The 27,766-nt window shown below is 44.0% G+C and overlaps 1 protein-coding gene across 3 annotated transcripts in view; it reads right to left on the bottom strand.

The window, feature by feature from the left end:
- Positions 1-3,447: 3,447 nt before the first annotated feature.
- The window catches only part of LOC149367130 (ferric reductase 1-like), an 87,765-nt gene continuing 63,446 nt past the window's right edge, over positions 3,448-27,766 (bottom strand). For 2 of the 3 annotated variants that reach the window (XM_089554329.1, XM_089554335.1), the window contains exons 5-17: positions 20,578-20,668; positions 19,055-19,270; positions 18,123-18,221; positions 15,795-15,960; positions 14,151-14,258; positions 13,903-14,018; positions 12,323-12,409; positions 11,284-11,340; positions 10,311-10,410; positions 9,549-9,695; positions 7,078-7,137; positions 5,142-5,239; positions 3,448-4,494 (exon numbers count right to left, since the gene is read on the bottom strand). In XM_089554329.1, coding sequence (XP_089410455.1) covers positions 4,393-4,494; positions 5,142-5,239; positions 7,078-7,137; positions 9,549-9,695; positions 10,311-10,410; positions 11,284-11,340; positions 12,323-12,409; positions 13,903-14,018; positions 14,151-14,258; positions 15,795-15,960; positions 18,123-18,221; positions 19,055-19,270; positions 20,578-20,668 — 1,447 coding nt within the window. In that variant the 3' untranslated portion in view covers positions 3,448-4,392. The remainder of the gene's footprint in view (positions 4,495-5,141; positions 5,240-7,077; positions 7,138-9,548; positions 9,696-10,310; positions 10,411-11,283; positions 11,341-12,322; positions 12,410-13,902; positions 14,019-14,150; positions 14,259-15,794; positions 15,961-18,122; positions 18,222-19,054; positions 19,271-20,577; positions 20,669-27,766) is intronic. The other variant, XM_089554339.1, reaches the window with a different exon arrangement.

Genomic DNA, 27,766 nt, shown 5'->3' with positions numbered 1-27,766 from the left:
TACACGGGTGCCCGTGTTCGATCTCGTACCAAGCGTGATCTGCAATGTGAGCACCCGACACGACAGGCTTTGCTTCATGAGCGCCGTCATGCGACAGTAAAGTTGATTTCGGGGATAATGTCCAATGGAAACAAACTAGTGTCCAGTACAAATGAGGTTGAAGTTCAGAATGGCGCAAAAGACACACACACAGGAAAAATAGGGGATGACACAAAGAGCGCCTTTGTGTCATCCCCTATTTTTCCTGCGCCTTTGTGTCATCCCCTATTTTTCCTGTGTGTGTGTCTTTTGCGCCATTCTGAACTTCAATCATGAACCAACTAGCCCCAAAGCAAGTTCTTCTACAAATGAGGTGATGACCGTATATTTGTGGATTATTGCATAGACTTGTTTAGTGCTTCACCTGATGCGCGTAATTCGGAAATTTTTGCGAATTTCAGCACCTTAGTGAGCCCTTTATCAGAAGACGATTGTTCAGTTATTAGCGGCTCTTTCACGCCGGAAGAGGTGCAACATGCAATTGATCAGTCTGGCCCTGACGGAATTTCAGGCGAATTTTACAAGGCTTTAAAATCTGTTCTCACTACTCTCCTGCTGCGGGTCTTCAGGGTGGGGCTGGATATAGGAGCCCTTCCGCAGTCTTTTAAGGCGAAAGCCTTTAATGCCTCATACTGCCGTTAGCAGACGCGTCGGCAGCTGTGTCGACAGACGCGTCGGCAGAAGTGTCGACAGACGCGTCGGCAGATTCGTCCGCCTTTCGGCGTCACTGCTTAAAAGGCTCAAGGTTCCAGCATGAATAAAGGCGCATTAATGCATGGGCTTCATAAATAAAATAAAAGGAGTAAAGTCAAGAAAATGAAAATATAAAATAAAAGTTAATAAAAATAAAACAAAAATAAGATGTGAAAATAAAAATAAAATTGAGAAAAGGAGCAAAAAATAAATAAAAAAGAAAATATGAAAAATAAAAAAGTAAATAAAAACAAACAGTGGCCAGGAAACGCTTTCGCCTTGCAGCACTTTAGAGAGCCAAAGTGCCCCCTGAATTTTTACAAAAAGCCGCACAGTGCTAATTCCGAAAACTACTGATAACGGAAAACTGCGCTCCGTAGAAGGTTACGCAAATGTGGCAAATGTGGCACCTTGGCAAATGTGGATTACAAAATTTTTGCTAAGATATGAAGACGTATGCAGTTGATTGGCTACGCTATGCCTCATCACGGATTAAGCAAAGGTAAGGAACTTTTTCTGCAAAAGTCATTCACCGCAGTGCTTTGTCAAACGCCGCTGCGGTGGCTTAGTGGTTATGGCACTCGGCTCCCGGCCCGAAGAACGCAGGTTCGATCCCGGCTGTGATGGTCGCATTTCGATGGAGGCGAGATTCTAGAGGCGCATGTACTGTGCGATGTCAGTGCACGTTAAAGAACCTCAGGAGATCCAAATTTCTGGAGCCCTCTGCTGCGGCGTCCCTCATAGCCTGATTCGCTTTGGGACACTAACCCCTCTCCATACACCAACCTTTGTCAAACCTATAGATAGCTGCTGCAAGTGCAAGATGCCATTTTGGTACGTTGTGCTTGGTGGGCGCAGCACATACTGGGACACATTCAGCTTGGCCATCAGCAGGCCGTCGTCGCGACACTACCAATGCAACAGTTTTAGTATGGTGAACTAGCATTGCTGTAATTAACCTATCCGTAGCCACATTTTTCTCCTTTTATGTTGAGTACAATTTGCAGATGTTCGCCTGGGAAGAGCAAAATGTTGAAAAAAACGTGAATGACATGTGATCATGCCGGCGATTTTCAGCGCTGAATAAACTTTGCTGTTTTTTTCGCAAACACATACTCTGGCATCATCTCCTGTGGTCATAGCTTTGCATCGATAAGTACAAATTTCATTGAAATCCCATCTGTCATGTCCATATATTTCTGGCAAAACATGGGTATGGTATCAATGATTGCTTACAAAAGCAGGTACAACATGTTTGTTTTTGCAAATATTGTTTTCCTTGAGATTTCCTATTTCTTTTTTTTTTTTACTTTTCAGCACTTGGGATACACCTTAGTAGGGACCCATGCAAGATACTAGCATTACTGAGTATAGCCTGGAAGTGTCTTCTCTTTGTCCGGGGTCATTTTAAAGAGCACTAAAATAGGTCTTGCTACTAACTTTGCAGGTTTATTTCTCTATTTAAGTGCTATCGTTCTTGCCAGTCCTTGTCCGATGACTGGCCAAACTACTGAAAAACAGGGGGCACAATCTTCATGTGCTTTGTGCATGCATCTATGGATGGCACCATCGTGGAGGATCCACTGAGGCATGCGGAGGCATCAGTCATGGGTCTCGCCAGGTTCCTTCCAGTAAAATAGGTACGAGTGAATCCCCGGCCTGGTGCCAGGCTGATCTAGTAGGGCTTCAACGCCTGGAACCTTCTCAAGCCATACCACAGGAAGCCCACAAGTTTCAGTGTTCAGCTTGGTCTGTGCGAGGGCACGAAGTGCCCTCGCCCCATCCAACTATGGTTGGCCTTGTGGTTTAGCATCCTCCAAAACGGTGGGAGGCACTCCGGTGTCACCGGGCACCTACCAGTCCAATAGGTATGAGGGTGCTCCCAGCCTGGTACTAGGCCCTGATGGAACCTCAAACCTCGGAAAGATAACCCAGCTCGTTCTGGGAAATTGCCGTGTTGGTAGGGGCGGCCATCTTTCACCAAAGATGTGGCCATGTGCTTGACCAGCCGCCTCATTTGAAAGGTTCGGGTTTCGATCGCCAGTGCCACCAGGCTTTCGAATGGGTAGAAATTTCCCCTTGCCTCGTGCTCGGCTCTTCTGTGATAAAATGCTTGGAAAAGGTCCTTTGGTTTCGTCACCTTCCCTCAGTGCATATCTATCTGCGAGGGACCAAAAGCCACCTTGTGGGGTAAAGCCCACAGTGGTCCTTTTTCTACTCAAAGTGGGGTCGAAGACCTATCTCCCAAGCATTTAGCCCTAAAGAAGCCGAACACCAGACCAAGACAAAGCTTGCATCCATTGTACCCCGGTGGCACCAGGGATCGAACCTCGCACCCCCCGCACGCAATCCATGCATATGTGTTATGATTCTTGGATTATTGATTTGTTTCCAGCAACATTTCAAATCACTACTGAAACTGTTCAGCAATGATGCAGCAACACTGTTCAAACATGGCAGTAATGTTGCTGCAATTTTCTAGCTGAATGTGATTTCAAGGGGACAGTATTCACATTATGCCAACATTGCGATTAGATATCACTGCAATGTTCGTGCAACGCTTCGTGCTATCGCGGTCACCACCTGTACCAGAACGTATGACGACACAGCCATTTCTGGTTTCAGCTGCTAAGCTGGACTGAACCCTCATTGGCTGGCATACGAATTATCTTTCCTCCTCATATTGAAGAAGAAACGAAAAAAAATTGAAGCATATCAAAAAACAACTATTTATTAACACAATATATTATTTCCTTATTTACACCATGTATTCATTAACACTGATTTGCAAGAATTTCGCAGCAGCGTGGATAATTTTTTTGGTGTCATCCTACGTAAATGCTTTGAAGCAAACAACGTGTATCTAAGGGCCAGCATTTTTGCTGTGCTAGCCACAGCATTTTGCTCTAGAATTGTGAGTTGAGGTAGAAGCACGCAGAACATAACACATATGAGCGGACACTTCGAGCAGTGCGCCACAATTACTGAACGTGGTGTCACGCAGGTAGCTACAGGAGATTCACGCTTTAGAATCAACAGCGCTTTGCTTTAAAAATCAACCCCTTGAACACTGCTGAAGGCCCAATGCAAAGGGGTAGCTTTGCTCACACTAAGTACTAGTTAAGTTCAAACACATCAATAAAACACGTAAGAAGTAGCAGAAAGTAAAGCAACATAAAACTTGAAAACTTCTAAATAAGGCAAACAAGCATTCAAGAATAGCAGTCCTTTCGTAAAAAACAGCCTTGGCACTTTTGTCCGTGATCACACTGGTGTTGGGTTCATGTGCGCATTTTGCGACACGTCTCTGAGACAAGCACAACGCGCTCAAGGTCAAGCACATTCGTTGTCTTTGTAGTGCATTCCACAACACGCACAGTCAGGGTCGTTTAGTACCCAACCAAGGCATAAGCAGCGATGATGAAGACGGCAGTGGTTGGTGTCAGTGGCCCGTCGGTGCACGAGTAGGTGAAAACGAGCGCAGGTGTTGACATGTTGAGCCAATCTTGCTTGATCCGCCAACAACGAGAAGGACTCCTTGTGGTTTCTAGAGGACAGTTAAACATCGGTGGAGCACACACAAGAATTTGGCGATGTTGCTTGCATGCTGAGGTGATCTTCTCGTCTTATTTGCACTCTGTCATCATGTTCGAAGACATATCACGGTGCCGTGCTGAACCAAATGGTCGAAACCAACGCCGCTACGACGAGTATGGCCACAACTAGGTAGATACCGAGAATGAAGCGTCTGAAGCCTCCTCCCTAGAACAAATGAAAGAGATGGCATACACCTTTCAAAAGTAGTCCAAATAAGCAATGAGAACTGCTGTACTGCATTCCAGAGCATGGATTATCTTGGATACAGATGCGCCGAGAACATACGACCCAGTCATGCATTAAATGCAACATCGGTCCGTTCACTTCTTGGTTTGTATTTTTCATGTCCTCATTTTATAAGAACCTAACAGACAATACCCACTTACAGCAAGTAACTCATGATTAGTGAACTACGTGGCTTCCACAATAGCTACTGACTAGCTTGTACTGAATACAGATAAACAAAGGAATTAATTTTAGTTGTAAAGTGACCTTCGTCAAGTGTCCTCATTTCTTGCTATCGGGACTAAGGGCTTATGCAAGCTCATGGCACATATCCACTGAACTGTCATAAATGCCGCTGGTTGCAACAGGCAAAGCTATAATATAGGTCAGCTTGTGTGCAAAAGTGCTTGTAATGATCAACTTTTCCCCTGAGCAGCACCACCAATTACAGTCTCAAGTTTCAACGAGAGCAGCAATTGAGAGTCTGTCGACAGACCGCAAATGCGAAAAGCTTTACCGTGGATGCAACGAATGGATATGCTCAGAAGATCACTACCATACGATGCAAGGAGGAATAAATTGCATACCGGGGCATCTGTTGGTGGTTGTAAATCCCGGCCAGGTTCGACAGCGTGAACACCGTTGCCTGCTGTCATGTCTTGCATCTTTATGTCATTGGAAGCAGCTGTGAAGAAAAAAGACTGGATTCATAAGCTTCTTTTAAACGATACTTTTAAAATATATTAGCAATTGCATGGCTTTCTTTAGCAGCCTGATAGACAAGCGGTGTTGGAAGTAAAGAGCACGCATTTCTGCGAATGAAGGGCACCGATAGGTGAACCTTGTAGAGCAGATGAAGCAAAATGTTTCTATGTGTCACAATTAGAGCCACAGCTGCAGACCAGCATTCCCGCTATTTTTTATTATCCTGGAAGCCGCTGAAGTTATGAAGTTGTTTGATTCTCATTCGGCGTGACTTACTCTATTAAGTTATCGTAACGATGCAACAATACGTTAAGATGTAGATGACGCAGGAGGCATTAACTTTTAATTGTAAATTGTAGTGTTTGACTTCCAAAAGCGACACATGTACTCTATAAGTGCGTTCTTGCTTATGTGCATATATATAACCAATCTTGAACAGTTGTATTCCCCCCCTATGTAATGCCCGAAAGGGCCCTTAGGGTAAATAAATGAAATGTTTCTCTTTTTTCCTTTCCTTTTACAAAGTAATTTAGACAACATGGTGTTCTTTAACGTGCACCGACATCTCACAGTACACGACCGGCTTCGTATTAACTCGATAGCGTTAAGGATCATGGTCTGCCGAAAATTGCCATCGTCAGCAGTCGGAGCAAGAAAGCAGGTTGCAACCACAGAGGTAAATCAAAACAGAGCCTTACGGGAGTTCAGGCACTCAACAAACCAAAGGTGAACTTATGTGTTCCGCCAAGGTTTCTCACCTCCATCAAAATACTGCTGCCGCGGCCGGAATCAAACCCATGACCTTGGCATCAGTAGCCAAGCACCAAAGCCACTGAAGCGCCCTATCGGGTTTTTCAACCTTTAATGCTTTTATGCGTGGCAAAAAGCAAAAAGCAGAGTTTCATGTGAAAAGTAACCCCTAAAAGTTTAAGTTCCTCTTTAATAAGAGTCTCGCTTTATTGAGGTATGGAGTTGGATGCAGCTGTATTCCTTGTTTTAAATAGAATAGAACCCTCATTGATTTTCCTAAATATAATCAGAACCAACTTTATTTTATTATTTTTATTCAAAATACCTTACAGGGCCCAGAAGGGCATTGAGTAAGGGGGGCAAAAACAATAGATTAAGCAAATAGGAACAATGAGTTAAAAACAACGCGTGATACAAGGCAAAAAGTAAACACAATTATAAATATACAGGGCAAAACGTAACTACAAGACATACATCACCGCGAGCAACAAAAATTAAAATATAGTAGCAAGAATGCATCGCATGTGCCCAATACACACCGAAAGAAAAAGCAGTTACTAGTCTCAGTTTGTTTATTATTGGTTGTAGATGTCTGTTATATAAATTTATATTTTATATAATTTTTATATTATATATAATTCTGCACAAATATATATTTATATGTTTTTAATTTTATTTTTGGAGAGTAATTACACTGTATGCTGCCATAACTTCGAATCTGTCTTTTAGGTAAACTTTCGTAGCTTGAAATTTAATCCCCTAACATAAAGAACTAGAGACTGTGTGTAAAAAATTGGCAGTGGTTTAGCTCTGGTTAAACCTGGAGGATTGCGAAAGCAACGAGGAAAGAAAAAGAGGGGCGATGGAGACCGCGCAGCAGCGTGGCGGCCCCGGCATGGTAGCGCGGCGGCGGCACCTCAGGGTCACCCGCGCAGCGGCGGCGGCGGCGCCCCAGCTGTGCGCTGTGTGACGTCACCGCTCGTCGTGCATGCGCAGTATGGCCTTTGATAAGCGCCGCAAAATGGCTCGGCGACTCGCGTAGTGTCGCTTTCGCAACAAAATGCTCACCCAATATGTCTCCTTGTTTCTCTGTGCTTGTATGTGCATCGGGAGGTGAGAGAAGAGGAACTGTGAATAGGGAGAAGTTCCCACTCAACTTACGAGCCTGCTCATGTAATTTCCTTCATGCGGGTGAACTGTTTCTAGATTACATTCAGGCAGTTTTTTTCCGCAAATATTTCCAGCATTTAGGCGGATATATCTGCTTTAGTTCATTCGAAGTCTATAGGACTTTGATGTGCTGAATACGTTCGAAAACATCACATTTTGCTTTTTTGTTACTTGTCTACATTCGTGTTTTTTGTTTCATGCCTCAGCCTGATAAGTCTTGAATACTGAGATATTGGTAGTTTTGCTGCATGAGGTATACATGCTGCAAGTTTTTCATTTACTTCATCTAGGCTAAGATTTTCTAAGAACTCTTGATCTAGGACAGCGCTTTAATTAACCCTTTCATGGCCGTTGTCACGAAATTCAGACATATTGTCTGCACACCCTGTATTCGCTGCTAATAGAGCTTGAATACAAATTTTGGTCTCAACATATTTTCAGTGGCCAGCGCTTTCAAGTCAATATGTACAGCACGGCTATGAGCAAGTTGTGTGGATAAAAACTGTGTGAATGAGTGACTTGAAGCCAGCACTCAAAAATTCATCTCATTTTCAGACAACTTTCGTGGCAGAAATAGATAAACACTCGTTGCAAAAACTTCGCTACTGGCCATAGACCTTAAAGTTTAAGGCTTTTGGTTTAGTCAATCCCACAAGTATAAATAGCTCCTCAAATTGGACCAAATGTTAATTGTTGCTAATTGGCAACATGTCAGGTTCTCGCATTTTGACAGCATTATCAAAATTGTTATATTACATTTGGAACGTAGGTAGATTTGTTAGCAAATTCTGGAAGTACTGATTTTTCGCTGACTGTCATAACTTGGGCACTAAAAGAATAACCAGTGACCAGTCTTGTAAGTGTTTGTATTTTTTCCAGTGCCTAGGCTTTAAAGTGATCATTGGCGTTAATTATGATAGGCTGATAGCAACAGCCCTTCCATGAGGGTTTAAAGCATTTTTTTTAAAATTGGTAAAAACATCAGGTAAAGCAAAAAATTTGGGCAGCTCATTTGCTTGAGCACAGGGAGCAGTATATGACTAACCATGTTTAGCAAGCAGATGATTGTAGGTTAAATCTACCATTTGTCCTGTACTATTTGTTTTTGGGTTGCCCATATACACAAGTGTGTAGTAAAGTCCTCAAAAATCAGATATACCTCTGGTAGTTGATCTAAAAGATCTGGCTCACGAAGAGTTACTGTTAGGTGTGGTGCCACTATGACGATTATCTTTCTAACAGTTATAGTGGCAGCTTCTGTTCCATTTTAATTCGATTTCAAGAACAGCGATGTCCCTTCGCACAATAAAATTTACCAGCCTCGACAGCCTGCCACCCTTCTCTCGGTTGGTTGCAATGAAGCATTCCGAACTTCATAAAGCCCATTCGTGTGCCGAGGACGTGTTTCTTGCAAGCACAATTACGACACTGCAGTTTTAAGCACAGCCTGAAATTCGAGCAATTTAGGAATGCCATGTTACCACTTACTGGGTGCACATCATCATCATCAGCCTGACTACGCCCACTGCAAGATCAAGGCCGCTCCCATCATCTCTCTAATCCACCACGTTCCGTGCCAGCCACGACCCTCTTATCCCCGCAGACTAGTTGTACAACCTAAAACTTCTCTGCCTCATGATCCAGGGCAGATCTCTTCTCTCGGCCAGCCTAAGGAGCTCCACCACCCCCGAGGCGCCCATGATGCAGGAGTAGCTGATGTGGTGTCCATCGCCTCATCTGAGACACTAAGGCCTTTGAGCGTGCGTGGGTGAATGTGCAGCCTCTTCTCACAAAACAGACATTCGCCGCTGCGCAATAAAGCTGACCTTGCAACACCCAGCGTATCACTTGTGATACCCCGTAAAACTGTAGGTGATTTTCACATCTCCTCAAACGACTATGTGAACTTTTAACAGTTCCAGAAACAGCCTTTTCGGACATATTTATCATAATGATGTTATAGTATCAGCTGCCAGAACTGCAGGGGGCAGGCTGGAAGAGAATAATGTAAAAGGTAACACTAAAGGCAAAACAGTGAAATTTCTGCATTCGTATATCTGGGTTTATCAAGCGGTAGAGTAATTTTCAATTTTGCTCCTGTTTTACCTCTATGTACCTCTGTATTTGTCAAAAATTTTATTGCATGAAAACATTCTGAAATTGTCTAAATAACCAAAATGTACCTATACTGTAATCATCTCTCTCTCTCAAACAGTCATGCATTTTCAATTATGCAATGGACGGTCCATTATTGAAGAAATCCTAGAACTTATAACCTTGATTTCACGTTTTCAATGTTTTGACACAACAGGATTAATAAGTGACGGAAGGGAATGTTTAAGTCGGGCTAGAAAGATAGAATAACTTGCCTTTCTTGGACATGAGACTCGAGTGGAGCTGCATGATGATGTGCACGAGGACGTGGAAACCAACGAAGGCAGCCAGGATGTACACGAACCAGTCGGCACCCTTGAGCTGCGCCTTTTCGAGACCCGTTGCGAAGAAAATGGCGGCCACTGCACAGCACACGCGACAAAATAACAAGAAAAACTTCATGAAAGGCCGCCAAAATATTATGTTCAACAGACGTGACACATCATAAAGGTAACTGGGCACTCTGATATTAGTTTCACTAGCATATCCTCATACCTAGAAGATATCATTTGTCCAATAAATTTCATAGTTTTGCAATACGTTATCTTTAATGAGTGATATGATTTAGAATGCACACGTTCCTGCATTAGCTGCATACAGCTAGGCTAAATACAGTCTAGGGATTGTAGTGTACAGCCCCCAAGTATATATTTGTGTTCAGATCCGTGGCATCGCAGTACGTCTGAAGACTATGCCCCTGCAAGGACACAAGCGCAGCTGCCCATAACAAGGAACTGCCCACTTGCTTTATTCATATCTAACAGCAAAAGCTTCTACTTTGCTTCAGAAAAGCCTCAATAAAACCCGCACGAAAGTCGTTAGGTATGCTTATGCCCATTTAATTCATACTGGGGACACCACATGAGAAAGCAAGAAACAAACAAACAGTGCACTTATACGAAAAAAGGGGCTGTACAACGAAACAAACTCGAGCTGTACGTCTTGTGAAGCAGAGTCACACAGACGAAGATGCTTACCACCAATAATCTGCGCAGCATTTCCGTTAAACCAGTGGCCCCAGTTGAAGATGTACCTGTTATCTTCATGAGGATGACAGCGAAAGAGGGCCATGATGGGCTGAAATTATATAAATTTGAATCAATCACCTAGCTTTCGTGTATTTGGGCCATCACCTTACATACATAACAACCCATTACTTCTGAAATTATGAGTTAACGATAAAACTACAAACTCTTTACCAACTCTTCATTAAGCTAGCTGATGTAGCAGCTTTGAAAAGCCGATATCAAAATTCTGTTAGCGACGCTGAAGTTTGAGAAACAGATATGCCACCAATTAAGAACAATTACCACTTTGTTCATTTCATTACAATAGCCCAGAGTTGCGTGATAAACCAAATCGAAGGCCTCAAACTCGAATGCCCAGAGACAGTAGGCAATATTTTAACATCCTCCAAATGCTATCAGAAAATGAGATATCAGGATAGGGACCGTTGGAAATTATACGTTCGCTATCCTTTTTTCTTCACACAGAGGCCTCGAAGTTACGTCAAACAGTTCTACTGGAAATCAATGGCTACTGACAGCAAGTTTACAAAAAGTTTTCGTTCTAACCCTACGGAGTAAGAAGAACACTGTGTACAAACAATGTATCAGTAATTAAAAACACTGGACATTAAGGGATTAAACTGCTGTTAGAAATAAAAAGTGCGTGCTATTGGCCAGCAATTGTGGATGGTAGTGAATAATAAAAAGAGTTAAAAATTTTCTCGTGCAAACCACAAAAAATAAGATTAGATATAATGGGCACATGTGCATTGACCTCCTGGAAACATAATTTACACTTGAACCCTAATAAACCAAAGCTAAACCAAAGCAAATTCTGGAATATGACCACCTGTTCTTTACTGCATTAATACTTTTTCGCATTTGCAGAGGAAATAAAGACAGCTGTGTCAAGAGCAGTGGCAGCAAAAGTCAAGCGGTTTACCTGTAAGAATCCCAAAACCGAGCAGACAATACCCAGAATAGGGTGCGGATTTTCAGTCTGGAAAAAAAAATTGCGATAAATATGAAAACGCTACTAAGCTTAGCAGTCATTTGTTCTCTTATCTGAAGATGCACACTGACGAAATACAGGCACCAGTCTTTGGACTGGCAGCTATAAGAGTGAATTGATCCTGTAGGTAAGGAGTTCTCAGTCTTTTTGCTTTGGGGAACCCCAACGGCTTTCAAAGGTAAGAACCGCTTGTGTCTTGGCTTCCATCCTTACTTGCATGCACAGTTTTACATTGTACTTGCAGCATGCAAGCAAATCCAACGAAGCGGTAGCAGCAGCACTGCTACCTCTATGCTCAGTAGTGGAATTATAGCAATGATATGGAACGACACAACGCCCATCTCCGCTAGAGGGACGCAACTACTGAGCTTCACGCAACACTAATGTATGCCACACATGTGAGGAAAATAACTTTTGCTATGAATAAACTTGCAGCACCACATCTTGGCAGACAAGAGGCTTGTGAACTATGACATGGTTATCAGCAGTGTCCTCTGGGATTTGAAACTAGTCGCCCAATCTTTAAGGATAGCATTGTGAGTATCCACACAAATAGAGCATGTCCCGACAAGTCCCAGCGCTGAGGCTTGTAAATTCCCTACTTCTTGCGCAAGCTGATCATGGCTGTAAGTTGTGCAATATTGGAGTTGGCGCTGGCTCCAGGAGAGTTGATTGAGATAACGAAAACATTTCTTCAAGCCAAATACTCAGAAAGTTTACGGGAATTATTCAGATACCTGCGAACATATTTCAACAGATTCGAATAGTTTTCAATCTCCATTATTTGATTCGTTTAACGAATTGAATACGAGAACGTTCGATTCAATATTTAAAAATTTTGAATATTTGCACATCGCTATTTTCTGCCGAATACTGAACGCGAGCGAATCAATTTACATCAGAGATGGTTAAATTAGACCTGTACAGTAAGGCCCCGGTGTGTTAGTCAATAACTGGTACCACAACTTACAACACTCCATTGGCCGATCCTGTAAAAGATCAGCACAAGACCTGCGATGGTCATGGCCACTGCAAGCATCATGAGCACCCTGTGGAACTGAAATGAAAAAGAAAAACATGAACCAACTTTGAGGCAAATTCGTGTCTTGTACTACAGAAACTCACTTTTCAAGTGCTCAGTGCTGCTGAACACCTAAACCTTATTATTCCAACACTGCCACAAACTGCGAAGGCATGAAGAAAATGAAATCACAGGAAAGAAAAGTGCCGTATTATAACGAGAAAGCTCAGCTAGACGAAAGGGCAACATAAGTAAATGACCTGTCCCACAGCTTATTGAAACGTCACTCAATGCTTATATATGTATTACACAAAAAACCAAGAACTTGTTCAAAGCACAAGGAAAAGCAATGAGATCTTTAAACTGGTGCACTTTGGTGCACTTCGCACACTAAAAAACAAATTGATCCCAAAATATGCATTAAGCTGGAAAGTTGCACGAGCTGAATCGGCTTCATGATTAAAGTAGCGCGAAGGATTGGTCCTTCTTGGGCCTACTTCCATCATGAACTCAAAGTACAGATCAGAATGAATGATAACATGAGAGAATAAAAGGAAAGAATTAAGGTATAATTACCAAAGCCTCCATCAGTGCAGAAATTCCCTGCCTTTTCAAAGAACTCACTAGTTGCTCGCATTGTGAAAGACTGTACCGGACACAGAAAGCAAAACATAGAACCTCTAACAGATTCAGTTCGGAGGCACTGCACAGCAAGTGGGACAGCAAGTCCCATGCCCATAAATACAGCACCACCTACGCCACCATGCATGTTGCCAGCTGATTACCCGAGTGATTCCATACTGACAGATAAGCTTGCAGCTTTTTACTTCAGCTGCAAGTATCTTCAGGCACAGTAGCGCAGTACATCGACTAGAATGCGATGGGCAGCTTATAGAAACATGCTGCATGAGAGAGTGCCATGACTTTCCAATTAACGCAGCGTCCACCGGGCTTAAAAGTGCTGTGATGTCTGTGGGAATCAGAAACGATCAGTAGTGGTTATATCTAAGTGCGAAGCAGTAAATATTGGTACAGTGTAAAGCCCACCTTATTGCTGTCTACATCTTTCTGGGAGAATGCTTATGTTGCTCTGTTATGCTGATTGATGAAAAAGATACAAACAGAACTTGCAGCTATTCATAACAATGGGTTATAACGCGTGGCTATCGATGCATTCAACATAGTCTTATGGTAAAACACCACTGTTATCAGAAAATAGTTACAAGCGCACAGCAGAAGTCAGCCCTGCCTACCTAGAGGTTCTCACTCCTGTTCAGAGTAACACGATGCTCAAAACAGACCCGGCGGCAGCCAGCAGCACTCAGTTCTCAATTATGTTGATAATGCCAGTGGTCCAAAAAACGGTGCTGACTTTAATTAAGCCACGCTTCCACCTGCTGCAGCTAAAAGTTGGGAGTTGATTGCAAACAACCATGCCAGTGTTCCTATATCCTTGGGGTAAATCTTTCAAGCATAGGAATTATCTGTCCGTTGTTTCGGTGCACACTGAAAACTAGGGGTGCTCTTACAGCAAACCAGGGCTTTACTCCGCAGATGGTTGTAGCCTCCCAGACGTTCTTGTAGTGTCGCGCCAGAAGGATGCCCACGCTCACAAGCAGCACCCAAGCGACAACCATCAGGGAACCTGCAGAAACATTAGCCTGCATAGGTGACTGAGGCGAGGAGAGGGGTTCTCAGAGATTTCATCCCTATATTTTCAGTCATAGCCATACTATTCAATGGAAGCTAATGACAGCATACCACCATGAACACTCACCGTGAAGCTTGATGAAGATGTCGGAGCCAGCACCGCCAAGTGCGACCTGCATCGCTTTCAAGTTCACTGGAGCCTTGGTGTAGTCCCGTTCGTAGTGTTCTTTTTTAACTGGAAGCAAAACCACAAAAGTATATAAAATGAATGACCTTTCCTATCATGCAGCCACATGACAGAGAGGCTGAATATAAATTTTAATGCGTACACATGGGCTACATGGGTCACTGCTGAAAAAAAATACAGCATAGAAATTAGATAATTCCCAGATCAATAATGCAGACGTGGTGAAGAGATCCGCAAAACACATGCTCAAAAGCAGCACAACACGTGTCCCGAATTCCAATGGCAAGTGGCATAACAGGAGGTCAAAGCAAATCTGTGTAATCACTAGTAATAGAGGGAATAAGCATCAGTGCACCTTCAGTGTTGTGGCAATGCAAACAAATGTTCTATCCTTTGAACAATGGCATCAGTTAGTTTTAGTTATCATTGCATAATCCAGGAGCAACGCAATCCTGCGATCGTTGCAACTCAGCCCTGCTCACAAACTCAGTAGAACAAGTTCAATCAGCGTTTATACATCATGGATTCGCTGGTGGGCAGAAAGCTATTCCCAATGAGCGCGAATTCTACCCTGCATCACTCCACTATAATTCTCTGCCAAGAACTTCTAAGAAACAATGGCAGTGGCTTGTCCAAAAAAAGAGAAAAAAGAACTACAGAGGTTTCACGCATGTGGTGAAGCAGTTTGCATCATGTATTGCGCATTAAGCCCTTTCTCTACTGTCTCCTTCTGCATTCTGAATTGAAATAATTTTCCTGCAGGCTTGGATGTCTACATTTAGGATAAAAAAAAAATGCATGCTACAATACGCCTACACACTACCCCACTGTCCTTTGGGAAGAAAAAAAATATACGCAAATACGCTACCGCAAATACGCTACCGCACCTACAAGCTTTTCCAGCCAGCCTTCATGGCTGTCTCAGAACGAGTGCTGCAAGGTTTCCTGCTTTCTATTTATCTCATTTTGCACAGTTCAGTTACAGCCTGACGGATACTTAAAATAAAACTGTCAACACAAAAGGCTATCTCAATTGTTAGTGAAAAAATGAAGAGGATGCTTCAATCGGCTGGGTTGCCAAAAATTTGGGAATGATGGGGTTATGACAAATTAAACTTCGAGAAGAAACGGAGCAGTGTTACCCTATAGTCGGATACAACTTAAGTCTGCAGTGAAGCTCCGCCCACATTCAGCCTCCGCGAGCAGAATTCCTCCACGACGAAAAAGTAGTCTGTGGCTGAAACGTTTCTTGTTACATAAACAAGAAGCTTAGCACAAGAAAAAAGTTACGAGCTCTACAGTTTTGATACGTGGATTGTTTGATATAGTCAAGCATTAACAAATTGATTTCGTTTACAGTTGCGATTCGCCAGCGGAGTAATACAAGACGCCGCGGACCGCGGCCCAGTGTTAGCAACTGCTGTTTTTATAAGTTGTATCCTACTATAGCAATTGTGAAAGCATCGGAGTGCTGCGTTGCATCTCAGAATAGGTGTGAAAAAACAGACGAACAGGCCTTTCTGAAAGTGCCATTGCAGAATTTCTTTCTTGACTGAAGAACTAGAACGGTTAAAGAATACCTACCGTCAGAGTTTCCATCGAACTGTCCGGCTGCCAGAAGCAGGTGGTAACTGTTTGTTGCGGTGTTGAAGGTGGTCTTCTGGACGCTCGTGACATGCGCTCGGTGCCATGAACAGCGCAGCATGCCGTCGCTGTAGTCGCGTCTGGTGAACGTCAAGCCGGGAGTTTGCTGAGACAAGGAGGCAAAAGCAGCCACCTCAATTGAAGGTCCAAATCCGAAAAGTCACATGAAAAGTGTGAATAAACTCATCCATGCAAATTATCTAGCAGACTATGGCCATAGAATTCGCATCAGCAGTATGGGATCCTCATCAATCTAACCTTTCTATAATCCTTGAAAAAGTTTAAAACCGCGCTATCCGTTTTATTTATTGCGACTACTCTTACTATACTAGCGTGTCCTCTTTAAAATGCAGAGCATCCTTGCCTAACCTTGAAACTAGAAGAAAAATCTCGACTATGCCTATTCCACAAGTTCTATCATTCACCTTTAGGATCATCTATCATATCAACAGCTCATCGTCCTTCTAGCCGCAACAACCACATCAAGACCGTATACCCACCCGCTGCAAGAACTACATCTCATTTCCATTCTTTTTTTGTCATATCATCTCGGGACTGGAACGATCTGCCGCCGGAAGCCGTACTCATCGTCAACTGCATCGACTTCAAGAAAAAGATTGAGGCCATCCTTATGTAATCAGTCATCTTTATGTATCCTGTAATCTTTATGTATCCTGTAATCTTTATGTACCCTGATCTTTATGTACTCTGTAATCTTTATATAAACTGCATGTAATCCGCCCATCCCTCATGTAATGCCCCACAACCGGGGCCTTTGAGGTAATAAATAAATAAATAAATAAATAAACTACAAGGATTCAAGTAGTATTTTAGCATTCGCTGATGACATTGCCTTGCTAACTCACTCAGGACATGAACTGCAAAGCATGATCAGTGAGTTAGACAGGCCGAGCTGAATGGTGGGGTTAAAAATTAACATGCAGAAAACCAAAGTAATGTTCAGCAGTTCGCAACTGGTAGTCAGGTGCTGGAAGTAGTAAGGGAGTGTACTGCTTAGTGCAGGTAGTGACCGCTGATCCGGATTATGAGAGGGAAATAACTAGAAGAATGGGGTGGAGCACATATGGCAGGTTCTCTCAGATCATGAATGGCAGTTTACCAGTATTCCTCAAGAGAAAGTATACAACAGCTGTATCTTGCCGGTACTAGCCTAGGGGAAGAAACATGGAGGCTAAAGAAAAGGGTTCAGCTTGAGTTAAAGGTGTAATGCTAAGAGATCGGAAGCGGGCGGAGTGGGTGAGGGAACAAACACTGGTTGATGACATCCTAGTCGAAATCAAAAGGAAGAAATGGGCTTGGGCAGGGCATGTAATGTGAATTCAAGATAACCGCTGGTCCTCAAGGGTAACGGAGTAGATTCCTAGAGAAGACAAGCGTGGCAGGTGGAGGCAGAAAGTTAGGTGGGCGGATAAGATTAATAAGTTTGCGGGGATACGGTGACCGCAACTGGCAAAGGACACGGTTAATTGGAGAGACGTGGGAGAGGCCTTTGCCCTGCAGTGGGCGTAGTCAGGCTGACGATGATGATGATGAAGCAGCAGGATCAAGAAACAGCCAATGTGTTTTTCTAATCAGCGATGTTAAAGTACTGCTATGCAATAGTGCAAACACAAAAGTATAAGAGCTACACAAAAGCTTTTAAAAGAAAAACCTAGTTCCTTTCTCACATTTCTCTGTATACGCGGGCACTTCAACACAAATGTTATTTGTCAGACATAAAAATGCGTACCAAGCTTCTGGAAAAAAAATTCAATTACTTGCAACTTGCCCAAAATCTTGAGCTTTGCAGGTGCAACAACAAAACTGATTTTTCTTCGTACTAATGCGTTATAAAAAATTTAGAATTGCGTGGTTCCACGTCACGAAGCGATACACGGGCTATATTGGAAGCCATAGGGGAGGGCTCCGGTTTAATTTATAGAGTCTTTCATTCTTTTCAATCCTCTGATGTTGTGCAGGACACGAGAATTTTCATATTTTGATCCTACAGAAAATACGGCCATCAAGGCTGAGATCGAACACACGACCTTGGGATAAGCAGCCAAACGTCAAAGCACTGAGCCACCGCGGCGGGGGCAAATACACTGCAGTAGCTGATACTGCAACTAGTAGTATAATCTTGCACTTGGTAGACGATAGCTTTAGTTGCCTATGTGCCATAAAATTCAATCTAAAGCACCATAGCCTAATGCTGGCTCCTAAGGCTTGACGCCACATGTGGAGGGCGGTGAAGCACTGAAGACTTACATTGGCGATTGGGATGTTCCGCTTGTTATCTGCATTCCAGGATTCACGCATTGACATCAACCCGTTGTGGCGCAGGCACTCCACGACGCTGGCCATGTCCTGAAACATACGCAAGAAAATGTCATCCAAGCATAAAACAAGCATGGCAGAAACTCTAAGCCCATGTTTCGCCTGGTGCTGATATGGATTCAAAAATAAGAATTAACTGCTATGCGCATGCTGAATGACTAAACCAGGCAGTGTGACTTGTGATCCCAGTTATGAGATGTATAGAGCCTGAAAACGTTTGTCATATTTTCTTCCTCAGCATTTTCGAAGTGACTATTGATGGGTGGGTGAGGCCACTGACGTCCCATTTCCAAGGCTCCCCACAAAAATCACTAGGATGACGAACAAGAAATGGAAAATTGCACAATGAATTTTCGATCCAACAACGCATCATCATTGGTGACATGACTTCAATGAGTAGGAGAAGAAGAGAGTACCCACAAAAAAACATTAAGGAAAACTTTATACCAATTATACGGTCACCTGCATTGGAGCAATGCGGGTGACCGCAGGGATCTGGAAACAAAACTTACAAAAAGGAAAAAAATTTAATTGGAGAAAAAATAACAAAAAGGAAACGGAAACAAAAACCGAGGGAGAAAAAAAGACAGGGAAAGGCTCTCGCATTTCCTCTCTTAAGCAGACTTCAATGCAATCCTGTAACTTTTTAATCTGTCCTCTAGTGGACTTAAATGGGATATGATTATGAGGTAGGTGAGGAAGTAGAGATGAAGATGTCCTCTAGTGAACTGAAATGGGATATGATTATGAGGTAGGTAAAGAAAGTAGGGATGAAGAAAAACAAACAAGATGAAAGAACGCATTTCTCCCTTGAGCAACAAAACAGCTCCTTGAGCAACAAACAGCAACAAAAAGAAGCGCACCATGCTGGGCGTCTCGGAGATGCCGGCGGCGATCCACATCTCCTCGTGGCGGGCGGGCGCGCTGAGCTCGAAGTCGACACCGTCACCCCGGGCCACGTACGTGAGCAGCATGGAGCAGGAGCCCCGGGCGAGGCAGCCCTTGGGAGTGCCGAAGCAGCCCATGGTCTGGCCGCAGCCCGCGTATGCGCTGCTAGTGGCCGGGGTCGTAGCAGTGTCCTGCAGCATGTTAAAACGGGGCTCAAGCAGATGTGGTAGGCGAGATGCAGTACACAAGCCTCTAAACAGAAGCACCAATATTCTCTCATTAAATGACTTCAGACAGCCATCCCAGGTGGAAATTTCGCAAGTGGGACCACTTGAAAGGGGTTACTGGACAGGGACCACTTGCAAGTGGTACCCTTTGGCAAGTGGTACCCTTTGGCAAGTGGGACCCTTTGGCAAGTGGGACCCTTTGGCAAGTGGGACCCTTTGGCAAGTGGGACCCTTTGGCAAGTGGGACCCTTTGGCAAGTGGGACCATTTGCAAAGTGGGACCATTTGGCAAGTGGGACCATTTGGCAAGTGGTCCCACTTGCCAAATGGTCCCTGTCCAATAATCCACTTGGAAAGTGGGACCACTTGAATTCCCACTTCATATATTTTCACCTGGGATGACATACATGTCTTCCTAAAGGGTTGGGGCCGCAGCACTGCATCCTGTATAAATCTCCAGTTTCACCCTCTAGGGCCATGGCAACTATGCCATTTTGTTTCACAGGCAATTTTGTAGCGTCGCAATATTGTTGTGGAAAACTTCTAGTTTTTGTAAGCACAGGAGGAGCCCGATTTTACTTCCCACAAGTGGTACCACTGCGAGACTGCGAGTGCGGTAGGTGCGATACACTCGAAAGTAAGTTTTAATATGTCTCTTTTCTTCGATCTCTTTCCTTTCTTGCTCTGCAGCCCTCATTAACAAGTAAGCATTTTTAATATGTTTATTCACTACAGTTCTAACTTGCACGTACAACCTGCTAGGCTTCATTGCGCCATGTGTAACTGTGTACTGGTCGATTGAATATGTGGCCTGAGTGAGGGTATTTGTGAAAATTTAATGAAATTGCGTGTGCATGGTTGGTTGGTTCATGGTGGTTTAACGTCCCAAAGCGACTCAGGCTATGAGAGATGCCGTAGTGAAGGGCTCCGGAAATTTCAACCACGTGGGGTTCTTTAACACGGGCCTCTAGAATTTCGCCTCCATCAAAATTCGACCACCGCGGCCGGGATCGAACCCACATGTTTCGGGTCAGCAGCCGAACACCATAACCACTGAGCCACCGCGACGGCTTGTGCGTGCATGGTGTACCGCATCTCTCTCTATATAATCTGATTATACAACCGAGCGTAGGTCTGCGCGGTATGCAACTGCGGCTCCTTTTCGCCCATGCACAGATTATCCTCCCCAACAACTTCCAGTCTGTTGAAATAGTCGACAGGTTTATTTAACTCCGACAAAGAAGAGAAAGTTACCGGCAGCGGCAACCCTACCTCGTTCCTCAGATGAGGGGACTTTTCAATCGAGACAGGCGCCGACAGGATGCGCTCCACGTAATGACTGTAGTCCTGCACAGCAGTGACGCTGAAATGCAAAGAAAGAAAGGTCAGTGCTACACCTTGAAACGCAGTATGGTGAGCCGTGGAATCAGCTGTTTGGATAGCACCTGCATCCAAGTGAATGAATATAGCTGGATTAATGATTTAAGATTTTAGTTACAGCTTTACGAAAGGGTAGCAGCAATTGAATTACACCGAGTACATTCTTTTCTCTTATCTTGATGCAATGCAGCAAGAGACGGCACATAAGAAAATAATGGGCTACGCATTAACAAGCAACTTGAAGGCCCCTGCAGTCGAGACTAAGAGGTGAACGAGTCGCTTTCATCCGGGATGGAAAGTAATGGGCAAACTGTGCGTAGGAATGAGAGGAACAGTAGGACACTTCGTTCTCTCAATTGATTTTTTTTTTACGGCGCTAAACTACGTTCCGACAGATGCAGTTCATTTTACAATGAATAAATTGTGAACATGCCGCGATATCTCAGTTACGACGGCACGATTCTGGACGAAAGCAGCAACAAAGTGGCACGTGACAGCCAGAAAGGTGGGGACTTCCTTTTCACAGCACTGAGATGTTGCTCACCGAAATTTCGTTTTGGGCTAGTTGGTTTATACTACCTTTTTGAAGGGAGGTTTGGTAAACAAAAGACGCAAACTGCAGAGGACAGGAATGGCACGTAAGCTTGCGAAAGACTTCCTTTGAACTAACGATACTGTAGATACACGCAGAAGATCAAGGACGCCCGTTGTGTCTCCCGAAGAACAGAGTTGGAAAGAAGCGTGTGTGGATCTGATACGAAAGCTATGCACAAAGTCTATTTCTGAATTGCACATTATATCCGTCACTCACACATGCAGCGCCCCCGTAAGCTGGTCAGGCTAAACAGGAGCGCTATTGACTGCTCATTTTAGTGTGTAAAAGTTCAAACCATTGGTCAAATGTTTTAGGGGAACCCCCAAGGTGGAGTAAATTTGTAATAAGGGAGTAATTACTCATTGGCATCCACCCAAGCGTAGCCATACGGCTACAAAGGAAAGCTATACAGCTTTCTCAGAAACTTCGTAGTTAAAGAAAAATTCGTCCTGGTCCGGGGTTCGAACCCGGGACCACCGCTACACCGGAGCAGTCGCTCTACCAACCGCTCTACTCTACTACTCCCTTATTACAAATTTACTCCACCTTGGGGGTTCCCCTAAAATATTTGACCAACACTGTTCCCACTTCGAGTTATTGATCAATTCGCTCTCGCCCTACCATAAGCTTGCCGTCCTGGTTAGCTCAGTTGGTAGAGCGACTGCTCCGGTGTAGCGGTGGTCCCGGGTTCGAACCCCGGATCAGGACGAATTTTTCTTTAACTACGAAGTTTGTGAGAAAGCTGTATAGCTTTCCTTTGTAGCCGTATGGCAGCGCTCGGGTGGATGCCAATGAGTAATTACTCCCTTATTACAAGTTCAAACCATAACTGTACAGTATCACGATTCTGGGCAAAAAGCAGTGACAAAGTGGCACATGAAACAGGGGAGAGATGCTGCAAAAGGAATAATAATTATGGAAAGGGGGTGGGGGTAGGGCAGAAGGATGGTGGGCGTTGCTTGTGAGAGTGACACATTGCTTTCTCTCTTCGGCTCACATAATCAAATTCTTGCAGCGCTTCGACTGAGAGATGCACATGCCTGTCATGTATTCCTTCTTCGAAGACTTGATGCTTTGATGTTTTCTATTTAAGCGCGAATAAATTCAGCTGAATATTTCCTCCATTTCAATACTGGTAGTCTTTAGTTTAATACTAATATGGTTGTGCAGTTAGCATTTATAAAGATGCACAGGTGTTCTACGGATTACCACCTAGGTGATGCATGCATGCTCACCAAATGGGTAAAGAAAAAAAATCTCTAAATACTTTCCCATGTGACTTCAAACAAGTCACATCCACACAAATGAACACTCTGGAGTACCGGCCTGGTTTCCTAAACAGCACAAGTTTTACTCTGGTCAGGGATTAAGCACAATAAGTCGCTCATGGAGTTTGGTTGTTTGAAACCTTAATTTGTCACTTCATCAAGGGTGACCGGTGGAGTGCAGAAGTATATCAAGGAGTTCACCTCAGATTACCCTCGGTAACAGTAGGCAAAAGTTAGGCAGATCCGCAAAGGAACAGAAAGCATTACTGCAGGCGCATTACGTCAGAACATCACAGAGGTGGACATATATAGAGCAGGAAAGAAATAGCCTCGCGCTCGCCAGTCTCAAACTATTTAATTTCCCCTGCCATCACCCAGGTAACCCAAAGTGAAAAAAAAGGAAAAATTAGTGGGAACTGAAACGACACCTGAAACGACCTGAAATGACCTATTTCACACATCGTCACTACCGTCACTAATGATGTGTCATATACCCTTCCATTATTACTCCCCCACTACTCCTCGACTAACCAATTTTTGTAGCCATAGCTACACTACGCCAGCCGCTTCGCGAAGTCAGCGTGGCTGCGTGCTGAGCCCTGGCATCACCTCTCCGCCAGCTGTGCGCATGCGTGGAGTGACGTCATAGCCCGCAGCTCGTGTGCGCGCCGCGCGCCTACATTACGCTAGCATTTGGAGCCTGCAGCGTGGCGGCGCCGTGGCTGGTCACGCGGTTGGTCACGTGGTGCGGAGCAGCTGCTGGCGGCGCGGCGCGCCGGCGAAACCGAGTGGGGGAGGAGTGGAGAGGGGGAGAGAGACTGGATCCACGCCCAGGGACGAAGATGAAGGAACGCCCAGCGAAACGGAGCGGCGAAAGACTGACTTTGCAATTCGACTTAGCGAGTTCCACTGGGCCAGCTGTATCTATCGCGTCACTCCAGGTTTAACCAGAGCTAAACCACAGCCATTTTTTTTTCACGCACGACTACAGTACGCGCTGAGGTTTGTTAGGAAAAGCTATTCGCTAGAGAGCTAAATATCGTCTATTATTAGACAGGCAGTGAGCAAAGAGCCCATCTGTAAATTCTCAAAGTGTCCAGAGTGTCAAGCGGTTCATAAAAAAAGAAAGAGCAAAAAGGAAAAAAATCCCACAATTCTCAAAGCTAAATGCTCCGTTGGAATCAAGTTAATCTTTCTTCGCTTTTGCTCTGTCTCTCTCTCAAGGTTTGAAAGAAACAAAGCATTCAATGACAACGCGAGCACGACAGAAACACCAGCGTGGGCGTGTCTCTTGAGTCCGCGACTACCTTGCGTTGCTTTTTCTTTAAGCTTAAAGCATGGATTAAAAAGTAGACCGTGCATGAAGCTGTAAAAAAGTCAGCCGAAGCAGGTTTGGTCGAACCTCCATGAAAATTTTTAATTGCTGCAAGATATAGGTATACAAAAACAAAATAAATAAAGTTATCAAAGCATCAACTTTAGCTCGCAAGTGTCGCATGTACGTCCAACGAGTCTCCAAGGTACCGGTACCACGACTGCCGCCAAATGCCGCCACAACACCACCACGAGGAAAAATCTATTAACTCCACTCTAAGCATGACTTTAAGCATAATTAACTAAAGAACTGACGATGCAGAATGTAGTACGATCTCGCTATCGTGATGAAACGTACGTAGTGCGAAGTAGCAACAAACGAATACCGAAATTCTAGGGACGTTCGCAAGACGTCAGCAAACGGCGGCCGTGGCGTAATAAGTGTAAGCACTAAGAAAGGGAGCACAAGTCTACAATAAACAGTCAAGCTCATTCTCGTTTGCGCGCGGACACATTAAAGTGTGAAGATACTTATACCAGAACAGCACAGAAAAAATTGCAGCAACGACCACTTAAAGGGGTACTGCATTAAATTGCCACTTTCTGTAAAATCGTCGAAATTGGATGCAGAAGGTGTGATTACGTAAAGCTGCAGTCTTTACTTCATGTATTTTTACGCGGATGGCGTTATTTTGAAGGTTTTGTGCGCGCGCGCGCGCGCCAGTGCGGTAGGTGAGCGTGACGTCACAGGTCTCGCGGAGGCCTGCTCCCGTCGCACCGTGCTGGCATCGGTTCAGCTGTCGCGTCTGGAAGCTCAGAGTTGGCAGTATGGAAACGTGAAAGAGATCGACGCTCAGCCTCGAAAGTGGCAGATGAAACCTGTGACTTTAAAGTAACAGGTTTCAGCGTCAGATGATGCTACTGCATATGGTAGTGTATAATTTTGCATACTAACACCAATAAAATTTGTGGGATTAAGTGAACGTTGCTGGAAATTTAATTTTGCTGCTTTGTATGCAAACACAGGCACATGCTTGATAATGACAAACCGCAGCACCCTAGTAACGCGAAGGTCTTCACTAGCACTATCAAATGCCGTTTTGGTGCGCACAGGCCGCGGCCTGCTTGTAGCGTTCACGCAGACGGGCTTCTCGGTAGCATCGTTGGCAAATTCACGCTTCCAGGACCATTCAAGCTCGTCTTCTCTGCATCTATTCCAACAGGTCCTTGAGCAGGAAAATTTTTATTTTTTATTTATCAAATACTGCCGGCTGCCCTTCGGTGGCCAAGGCAGGTGGGGTACGAACAAAAGAAAAAATAAACTCTTGACGTTCACATGAAGTTACAAAAAGAACACTTCATAATCAAAAGAACAACATCAAAAGAAGTTAAGCAGTACATGGTAGATATGCTGTGGGGAGAGCAGATATGAGAAGCAAGAACTGTGATGACGCATGAAGAAAACACATGCACAAAAAAAGACAAAAGGTACAGGCATCACTTTGCCAGCTATCGGAAGGAGCACTTTTTGAAATGCTTATGTGCGCGAAAAATATGGCGCGTTACCTGACATGATCTTTTAAAGCAGTTAAAAATGAGTCCATTGATGGCATGTTCACTATTTCAGGTGGCAGTGCATTCCATTCTGCTATGGTTCGCGGAAAGAAGGAGAAGCGGTGCCCGTTAGTTCTAGTTAGTGGCATAACAATTGTTTTCTCATGTTTCCATCTGGTTAATCTGGTTCTGATGATTTTCGGATGAAAGAAATTGATAAGAGAGTTATGAACGCATTTGCACTGCTGATTAAGTATTCATCCTGAGCATTTGTTGTTTACTTTTCGCCTACACACGCAAGGCGTTGCTGTTGGAGGGTCATTGCTGAGGAACTATAAATAAAGCTGGCCGACCATCCTACGATATGTACAACATTACGAGGGGTACACTGGAGGCGACGCAAACTGCAGGCAAAATTCTCATAAGTGCTAGCTTTTCAAAACAAGGTGAACACTTCCGATTCTTCCTTTGGGGACGATCGCTGTTTGCATGCTGACAAGGCGTTCCTCTCCCTACCGGTTCCACCAATACAACAGTGCTATATTTAAATCTTGGCTGGAAAGCTGCATCATTGGTGTAGGCTTAATAAGGTAAGTTTCTCTTTCGCTGAAAGTGAGCCCAAATGAAAGCAAATGTTAAGGCAAAACTTCGGCTAAACGCACTTTGCAAGACGCCCTTTTACCCTTTTATTGGTCCTCTCAGAAAAGGTAAAAAAAACGTAAAAGAAGGAGTATGCCTGGACCAGCGAAGTTTTGCCAGGTTTAACGCCAATTCAAGATAAATGAAAAAGAACTAAATGTTCCAAAGATGAAAAAAAAAATTAAGCGAAAAACAGAGCAGTAAAAAAAAAATTTGCTGTGGCTTAGCTTGGTTAAGCCCGGTAATTGCGAAAGCAATATCCGTACCTACGCCATGGTTCAGCTGGTAGTGTAGCTGGTGGTGGTGCTTGTGGTTAGACTTGTGGCGATGCATCTGTTATACAATCCAATCCAATGTAATCTAATGTAATCTAATCTAATCTAATCCAATACAACCCAGTCCAGTCAGGCCGCCGTGCATGTGCACCGCCGTCGCACACGGACGGCGCGAGATCGCGAAGCAATGTTAAGCCGCTGGTGGTTGGCACAGCTACTGCTTTCTATACTCCGTTTCATACATCAGGTGCAACGCTGTCAAAGCTAGCGCTCTTTTTTGCGCAGCCTGCATCCGTGACAGAAAATAGTGCGTTGCTTGTGGTGAGCGAAAAATAACGAATGCATTGCCGACAGGCTTCGTGGGTAATACATTTGTCATCAGCGTGACAAAAAGCGATGATATTGCGAGCGAATCGGTCGAGATCTGTGATTTTGCATAGAGTTTCTTACTATTACCTAAAGGGAAAGCTGGCAAGCCGTCTATGGGAGTTTGCATGGAGACCCCACGTGACCACCTCAGCCACCATGGGCGCTCAAAACATCATGGGGCGGTGAGCTACTTGTTGCGGAACTGCAACTTTTGGCCAAAAAATAATAAAAAAAATAAAGCTGTTTGGTAACTACAAACGTCCTAACATTCAATATCTTGTCTAATGATTGCAACAAACGAGCAAAAAAGCATTTAAGTGCAAAGTTTGCCTAAAATAAGAGATGACTAGCTTTCCTATTGGCCAAGTGATCAACACTAAAAAAACTAATATTTCGTAATTAACAGGCGCACTTTTAAAAGTAATTATGTTTTCAAAAAAAATGTTGTTGTTTAGATACTTTAAGAGGTTTTTTAATGACATTTCGGAAGAGTAAAACCTTTAATTGGCGTCGTGTGTCGTCGAGTTTTCACTACTATGGCTTTTGCACACTGCGTTCGCGCGAAAGTCGTCTGCGCACACACAAACAGCGTTTTCGGAATGAAACATCTTAGTAAAGCCACTCCGTGTTCCCAAAAAAATACAACTGTTCCGCAACAAGTAGCTCACCGCCCCATGATGCTTTGGGCGTCCATGGTGGCTGAAGTGCAGCGCCGCCAGCTTTCCCTCTAGGTAATAGTAAGAAACTCTATGGTGATTTTGTATTTTGCGTGTGTCGTCTTTTTCCATTTCATGTTTTCGCTGTCCCCGCTGGACGCCGTGTTTACTCTTTCTGTCCGCCTCCCTTTTACTTTTGAGAAAATGGCGTCCAGCTCAGCGGCGTGACGACAATTTGGACCAATCTGAAACGCGGACAAATACGCCTTGCTCGTCGGTAAATTGGTTTTTGAGGAAAGGAAATGTATCTGTCATATCTCGGTGAACACCTAAACCTCGCCGTAACGGGAAGGGAGGAAGATGGAGCGACGCGTTAGACCGCACGGCCACAAAACAGCGCGGAGGGATACA

The sequence above is a fragment of the Amblyomma mixtum genome, chromosome 1 (assembly GCF_055824585.1).
Source record: "Amblyomma mixtum isolate Tamu chromosome 1, ASM5582458v1, whole genome shotgun sequence".
NCBI classification, from domain to species: Eukaryota; Metazoa; Arthropoda; class Arachnida; order Ixodida; family Ixodidae; genus Amblyomma; species Amblyomma mixtum.
Note: the sequence above shows the minus strand (reverse complement) of the source record. Positions and strands in the feature narration are given on the sequence as shown.